This window comes from Parus major, chromosome 4A (genome assembly GCF_001522545.3).
Source record: "Parus major isolate Abel chromosome 4A, Parus_major1.1, whole genome shotgun sequence".
NCBI classification, from domain to species: Eukaryota; Metazoa; Chordata; class Aves; order Passeriformes; family Paridae; genus Parus; species Parus major.
This window is the reverse complement of record NC_031772.1, coordinates 860,787-869,061: the sequence shown is the minus strand read 5'-3', so window position 1 is coordinate 869,061 and position 8,275 is coordinate 860,787. Positions and strand designations below refer to the sequence as shown.

General features: G+C 49.6%; 1 protein-coding gene across 1 annotated transcript in view; it reads left to right on the top strand.

Annotated features, from left to right (window-relative positions):
* MCF2 (MCF.2 cell line derived transforming sequence) overlaps window positions 1-8,275 on the top strand; it is a 46,315-nt gene that overhangs the window by 6,669 nt on the left and 31,371 nt on the right. The window contains exons 4-5 of the mRNA XM_033514142.1: window positions 1,052-1,142; window positions 6,904-7,023. Coding sequence (XP_033370033.1) covers window positions 1,052-1,142; window positions 6,904-7,023 — 211 coding nt within the window. The remainder of the gene's footprint in view (window positions 1-1,051; window positions 1,143-6,903; window positions 7,024-8,275) is intronic.

The window sequence follows — 8,275 nt, the reverse complement described above, 5'->3', positions numbered from 1 at the left end:
GCAGCCAGGTGTGCTGTGAGCCCTCTGGAGTGAGCAGCGCTGTGCAGGCTGCAGTGCAGTTTGTAACCCTGCTGCCTGCTGTGTGTGCTGCCCCAGCTCATCTGGGGAGCAATATTTCAATTACACATCATTCCCTACTGCAGTGTGCAGTCAGACCAGGCATTTCAAAGGAGCTCCGAGGATTTGGGTGTTCAAAGGGATGTCAGGAGGCCGTGCTTGCCGAGGCAGGCGGTGTGTGCTGGAAAACGCCTCGGAGCAGTGGCTGTGTCCCCAGCAGGACGGGCTGGGACAGCCACCACAGCCTGCTGGAGCAGCAGAGCTGTCCTGGGCCAGGCTGGCACTGCCTGCTGCCACCCCTGCGCTGGGCTCAGCCCTGGGGGGACCAGGGGGGCTCAGGGGGGCGGCTGCTGGCCAGGGACACAATCAGTGACATCTCCTCCAGCCCCTGCAGGCTCCTGCTCGAGAGCAGCTCGGGGCTCAGGAGCAATCTGGGCTCCAGCAGCCTGCAGTCCCCACCTCACACAGTGCCCAGGTGATGCTCAACCCTGGGCTCCACAGCCAGGGAATCACAGAAAGGTTGGCTTGGAAGGGAGCTGTGGAGATCAGAGGATGGCCTGGGTCAGAAGGGATCCTAAAGATCTCCTGTCCAACCCCCCAGCCACAGCAGCCTCACCTGGAGCGAGCTGTGCTGGAACATCTGGAGGTGTTAACAGCCCCAGGTGGGTTTTTGAAATACCCAGAGAAGGAGATTTCACAATCTCTCTTCACAGCCTGTTCCAGGGCGCTGCCACCCTCAGGTGAAAGACGTTTTTCCTCAGATTCAGATGGAATTCCCTGTGTTTCAGTTTGTGCCTGTTGCCCCTTGTCCTATTGCTGAGCACCACTGCAAAGAGTTGGCATGTTCAGGAAATGTTTTTCAAAGGGAATTTCAGGAACTGTGGAAATACTAAAATGGGGTTTGCATTCTGAGTTCTTGGATTTGGGGTTTTTTGGGAACAGAGTCACTTTTCTTGGAACATTATCTGGTTATTGGTATTTTCTTATCTTGCAGTCAGCACGAGTCTGACACTAAATTTATCCTAATCCTGGATAGAAGACTGGACACATGGACATCTGTCAAAACAACTCTCCAAAAAATAGCAGTAAGTCCTCTTTAGTGTTAATTGCACTGAGTCACCATGGCTTTATGTATCTCCTTCAGCAGCCACTGGGAACCAGGAGCACTGATGCTCCTGCTTCCTCTCTAGGCAGTACTTTACTTTATGGCCCTGTAATTAATTTCACTGTGCAAATGAGCTGTTTGTGTATTCATTTGCTTGTTTGATCCATTTGCTGGGTTTTATACTCTCTTGCAGTGGTTCAAATGTGTTTTGTTCTATGCTTTTGATGGGTGGAAAACTTTGCTTCATACATGTTCATTCTTGACACTGGTTTGTAGTTTATTTTACCTAATTGTTGGTGGCTGAAAGTTTTAGGTTCTTTAAACAGGCTTTAGAAGCATTTGGATGTGGGCATGGGTGGAACAATTTATTTTAGAAGTGTATGGATGTGTTTTAAATGATCTGGCACACACATCCATGTGCTACACAGCATCAGCAGGAACCTGGTCTGAACACAGCTCACAGGGGGGAATCAGAGCTTGGATTTACAGCAGGGCCTGCAGCTGTAGGAAAGTCAGGTTTATGGGTGCAGGGGAAGGTAGGAGCTGACAGACAAAGCCTTTCCCAAGCACCCCATGCCATGTGGGTAGGTCAGGGGAAATATTCTGGGTGTATTATTATTATTGTGTTTGTTTCTGCCCATAATCATTGGATGGTTAAAGATATTGATCCTTCTGAGAAAGGATGAGAATCTGTGCTGAGACAGAAAATGCTTACCTGGTTCTGATAAAGTTAGATCTTCTGGTATTTTAAATTGTTAATACTGATACAGCTGAACTTGGTGTTAAAAATACCTGGCTTTGCTGGCATTTTGCTGCTCAGCATCCCACAGGAGGCAGAGAGGGTTCCCTTTTCACAGTGTGAATGAGATACCACTAAGTATTTTTGGTTCTGAATGTTAGAAACTGAACTTGAGAGTGTGGTTACCATACCACTAGAGAAGAAGCAGCATTTAGGAAGTAGTTCTTTAAAGTGATCATCAAAATTCAGTTCTGCTGCCAGCGTTTGAACAGGTGCTAATACCAAGAGCATCCTTTAAGGATGGTGTACTTGCTTTGCATAGTCTGGAAGTTTCAAATGGGAAAAAAATCCTGTCCTAATTTGTAATTGTAATTTTTCTACAAAAGTGTCATTCATTTTGTGTTTAATAAGAAAATTTAATTCTTTGAGCACCCAGCCAGGTTGTGTATGAGTGTGTCCATGTGGAGAGGTGACTTTGCCTGCAGTATCAGGGCTGTCCATGCAAAGAATGGGAGGTGCTCTGTGCAAAGAGGGATGAGAAGCAGGAAACCCGTGTCCACTAAATCTTATTGCCTTAAAAATAGAGTCTGGTCCTACATGGCTGTCTGTGTTCAGAATGTGTAAGGACAAAAATTTAAATCTTGATTTTTGTTTTTTTCCAATCACACATCATAAACCCTGATGCAATTAAAAAAATAAATAAATCTTTTTTTGATCTTTGTACAATTTTGGAGTAAAGGAGTGCCATAAAGCTGAATTTAAACTACAGAGTGTGTCCTATTTTTTCCAGCATATGTATATGCAATTGCAGCTCTGCGGTTGTGCATCTGATCTTGAAAATTCTTCTATCACACTGTACAGATTTTTGTTTTAACTCTTTCTGTGTGGCTCTAATTGCCTGGGCAAGCCAGGCTGGCGCTGGCTGTGGGAAGCGGTGCCGGGCGAGCCTCGGCTTTTGGCCGGAGCAGCTTTCCTCAGTTTGCCCCCGAGCAGCTTGGAAAGGCACCTTGGAGATATCGGCAGGGGGGAAAGGGAAGGGTGAAAGCTCTGAGCTGAGAGCCCAATCCTCGCAGGAAAGAGCGTCTGCAGCATGATTTTTGGCATTCCACCTTAAAAGCAAAGCCGGCGCTGGGGAGGAGAGCCGGGCTGCAAGCCGGGAGCGGAGAGCCGGGAGCCGGGCGAGCTGGGGCAGCGCCGGCTGCCACCCGCGGCATCCGCAGCATCCCGATCCACGGCATCCCTGCATCCCGGCATCCCTGCATCCCGGCATCCCGATCCACGGCATCCCCGCATCACCCCATCCCTGCATCCCGCATCCCGATCCACGGCATCCCCGCATCCCGGCATCCCGGCATCCCGCATCCCACATCCCTCATCCCGCATCCCCCCATCCCTGCATCCCGCATCCCACATCCCTGCATCCCGCATCCCGCGGCCCCGGCGGCTCGGGCCGATGGCGGAGGCGGGCCCGCGGCGGGGCGGGCGGCCCGCCCGGGATGCGGTAAGGCTCCGGGCCCGCCGGGCTGCGGCCCGGGGGAGGGCTGGGGCCGCCGGCACCGCTCCGGCCCGGGGGAGGGCAGGGCCGGTGGGAGCGGTGCCCGCAGCGCTGGATGTGCCGCGGCGCTGGGGAATATCAGCGGCATCCTCCGAGCGGGAGCGGCCGGCGCTGGGTGCCGCTGGTACCGCTGGTACTGCTGGGTATCACTGGGTACCGCTGGGTATCACTGGTACTGCTGGTACCGCTGGGTATCACTGGGAACCGCTGGGTATCACTGGGTACCGCTGGGTATCACTGGTACTGCTGGTACCGCTGGGTATCACTGGGAACCGCTGGGTATCACTGGGTACCGCTGGGTATCACTGCGAACCGCTGGGTATTGCTGGTACTGCTGGGTATTGCAGGGTACTTCTGAATGTCTCTGGGTGTCCCTGAGTGTCCCTGGGTGTCCCTGGGTATCCCTGGGTATCCCTGGATGTCCCAGGTGTCCCCGGTGTCCCCGGTGTCCCCGGTGTCCCTGGTGTCCCTGGGTGTCCCTGGTGTCTCTGGGTATCCCTGGGTGTCCCTTGGTGACCCTGGATGTCCCAGGTGTCCCCGGTGTCCCTGGGTGTCCCTGGGTGTCTCTGGGTGTCCCTTGGTGTCCCTGATGTCCCTGGGTGTCCCTTGGTGTCCCAGGTGTCCCCGGTGTCCCCGGTGTCCCCGGTGTCCCTCTGCCGCCGGGCTCCCCGGTCCCGCAGTGCTGCTCCTGCAGGGAGGGAGAGCCGCTGGCAGAGGGGCCTGGGCTGATCTGTGTCCCAGCGGTGCTGGCACCATCTCTGGGGTTATTCGTGCAGCCGGCAGAGCTTGCAGAGCGTTGGGAGGTTCATTCCGGCTCTGGGAAAAGCAAAAGCTCAAATGAGCAGTGCCTGGCGTTTTGTGCGTGACTTTTCCTTTAAGGGGCAGCAGAAAGTCATTAAGTTCAGCACCTGTTTAAGGACTCCTGGCCTGAGTCTGCAGTGCTCAGAAAGAAACTTACTGACATTTACTACTTTTTATTAATGTTTATTGATTACCAACCTCATGGATGCCCCAGTGAACTGCAGGGAAGAATAGTCTCTGAAAACTGAGTTCCTAAAACAGAGAAATGGTGAAAAAGTGCTAAATGTGTCAGATTGAGATATTCAGTAATGAGGCAGTAACTGTGATGCTTTCAGTGCATGTTCTTTCTTGTGCTTTATTAGCCCAGTTCCTCTGTATTGATTCAGTCAGGGATCTCTGTGTGGTTATAGTTAAATGTGCATTTAGAAAGTTGCTGAACTGGCCTTAAGGTATCGGTGTGTGAGTCCTTGGGAGGGATGTTGTGAGCGTGGGCTGTGGTCAGTGAGAGAGTTAACAGCAGTGAGATGTTCCTGATTTAGTGGAATTGTGCTTTCTGCCTTTCCTGGGGTGCTGCAGAGGGCAAAGGCTTTAGAGGGTTCTTTAGGTGTTCTGTTACATAACCCCAGCTTTATCAAGTGCACAGCATTCTTTTTAGTCTTACAAATGATAAGATAAAGCATAAGGCAAGATTAAGGATCCTTTTGTCTTTGCTTTCTTTAATATACGGTGGGAAAGGGCTTTTTTGAGCAGTATCTTCATTAGGGTTCAGTTTTCAGGAAACTTTTCTACACTTCAGCCCTGAGAAAAATGAAAATTGTTACAATGATTAAAAAAGATACAATCCCTACAGCAATACTGTGTTGAGGAATTCCTGCTCTATGTAGGTTTTTTCCTAACATTTCATCCTTTCCCTTAATTCTCTAATAGGGCACAGGACATGGCTTGTTGGTGTCTGTCTTTCTACAAACTTATTTCTTGTCTTGTTCCTTTTTTTGCCATGCTTGGAATACATTAGGTATCATTTGCAAAGCTGAGTTTCTTGTTTTGTAGCTACTCAGAAGTACTGACCTTGATCCTACATGTATAAGATCAGCTGAAAAAACCCCAAATGCTTTCTAAGCTGAATGGCAACCAAATCATGTGTCCTGGAAACTCAGCTGCTTTGAGGTGAAACATCAAGGAGCAGGAGGGAATTGTGTTTGGAGACCCAGAGCTCCTCCAGGGAGTTTGCTCTGTGCCCAAAGGGTGCCAGTTAAAAAGGGCTTGAAGGAGTAAGAGAGGCCAAAGCTCCCAGTGCCAAGCAGGGCTGAAGGGGAATGGTGTCAGACCGAGGGAGGGTGAATTTCTTGGTTGTTCTCAAAGCTGTTCCTGATGCATTTCTCAGGGGAGGCTCCAGGTGGGAGCACAAAGCTCACAGAGGAGGCATCATGTGGTGCCCAGGTGTGGAGCAGGAGGCAGCACCAATGTCTCTGTTATTTAATGGTTTGCTGTTGTTTCCAATGCCAGGTCTTTGTCCCTGGCACCACTCTTGTTGACTTCCAAGGGGTAGGAGTTTGTCATTTCATTCACAATCTGTTGGGTTGGTTTTTTTTCTGCTCATACTTAAAATAACAGCAGATCAATATATTGGATTTATGTGGCTTATATGATCCTAAAAGTCACTGTCCATTTCTAAGGGAAGTTGTGGGCAGTGGAAACCACAACTGCCCCTTCCTACCCCCAAAAACCGAGCAAATGAGTGACAGTGCAGTTCATGGATGCCAGGTCTCTCTCAAGTGTGAACCAGGCCTGGTTTAAACAACACTGATGGATGTTTGTGGGAGTGATCTTTGTTCTGAAGGCACAGATGAAGTGCCCTGCAGTGCAGAGTACCTGAACATGTTCATTATTCTCACCCTTGGTACAGAGGTTATTTTATCATGTTTCATGGTGGAGGAGGATAATGTAAGGAGGAGAGAAATGTAACCTGGCCTGGCAGGATCTCAGTGTAAACCATGTCTTAATTAACTCAAATCTTTGTATCATGTGCTTATCCATAATTTAATGATGCAACTCCTACTTTTCTTGAAAATTCTTTTCCATTCTCAAGAACCCTTTTCACAGATCTATTTAAAAATGCACCTGCCAACCATATGCTTGAGAAAAGGCTCCAGCAGTGTAGACAGGAAATTCCAAATTCTTGCCACAAATTAAATGTTGCCTGGTAATTACCAAGGACAAGATGAGTGTGCTTGATGCAGTTATGGGATGATTAGCAAGTTTGGCAATAAATTTTGCTTCCTCAATCTGTCATCCCTCTCAATGTTCCAGCCCTCTGTTCCCTGCTAAGTCATAATTTCAGTCCCCAAGTTACAATGATGAACAGTATCTGTATTATTGAAGTTTGTAGGAAGTGTGCCTCTGAGGGCAGGGCTGAGCTCCTGCCTGCTCTGAAGGGGAGTGGGGCTGGACAACCCTGCTGCAGTTCTGTCCCATAGCCCTGAGCCGCTCCCAGCATCTCCCTCGTGTTTTAAAAAGAAGAAGAGGCAATCAGCAGCAATGAGGAAAAAACAAACCTCTTCAATTGAATGATTCCCCCTGTTTCCAGTGCATTGAAGGCTGTTGTTGGAGCTGCCCAGGGTGAATGTCCTCTGTGTTTCCTTGCAGGCGTCGTTCCCAGGGAACCTGCACTTGGTGATGGTTCTCCGTCCCACCGGCTTTTTCCAGCGCACCTTCACTGACATTGGATTTCGGTTCAGTCAGGAGGATTTCCTGCTCAAGTTACCGGTACAGAGCTGGGTGTGCAGAGCTGTTGTGTGGGCAGGGCTCGTGGGGCTGGGCTGACACTGCCCCACTCTGCCCCAGGACAAGGACGTGGATCCACTGGAGCACGTCCAGAGAGGCTGAGAGCTCAGCCCCTCTGCCCTGGAGCCAGGCTGGGAGGGTGGGGCTGCTCAGCCTGGAGAGGAGAGACCTCAGAGCCCTTCCAGGGCATAAAGGGGCTCTGAGAGAGCTGGGGAGGGACATGGGACAAGGGATGGAGGGACAGGACACAGGGAATGGCTCCCACTGGGTAGACATAGATCAGATATCAGGAAGAAATTCCTCCCTGGGAGGGTGGGAGGTGCTGGCACAGGTGCCCAGAGCAGCTGGGGCTGCCCCTGGATCCCTGGAAGTGCCCAAGGCCAGGCTGGACATTGGGGCTGGAGCACCTGGGACAGTGGAAGGTGTCCCTGCCCATAGGAGCAGGGCTGGAAACTTCATGATCTTTAAGGTCCCTTCCAACCCAAACCATTCTGTGTGAAGAGTAGCCAGGAATTTGTTTAATGTCTGAAAAGTCAAAAGACGTGTCTAGTGGAGCTTTAGCTATGAATTTTACCCATATCCATCTAAGTGTAGACTCCATACCAACATCATGCTGCTATTTGTTCCTAAAATAGCAACTGAAATGAGCTTATAGTCTCAACTCAGAATTTCCAGACTTTTAAACCACCTTGATTATAGGACATAATGAGAATAATTAAGTGAAGTACATTTATAGAATCTAAGGTTGATGCTGTAACACTGAAAACAAATGAATGCTTTCCTTCAGGAAATAGTATGATTTTCACAAACTTAACGTTTTTCACTCTAAAATGCCTGTTCTCTGCACAATATCAAACATTCCTGACATATCCCATGGCAGAACAAGACACACAAAAAAATCATGAGTATTTATTTATGTGAAATTGGTCCGTGCTTATAACTTATTAAAATGTATGTATTCTTTCCAGTTTACTGGTCATGCCTTGCTTAAACCTGCATCACTTTGTTTCCAGCCCTGCTCTGCAGCATCTCACTGTGCTTTGCACTTGGGAAAGAAAGCACTTGGAGATGAGGGGTGGCTCACAGCAATGGTCAGACCCACAGGATAAAAGCTGTGTTAAGCCATAGGTGTAAGCAGGGAGCCCTGCTCCAGAACAAGATGTAGAGCAGACTCAGGTTTGAGGTCTGTGAAGGATCAGTGTGCTGGGCAGGGGTGATGGCAGCAGTGCCCTGT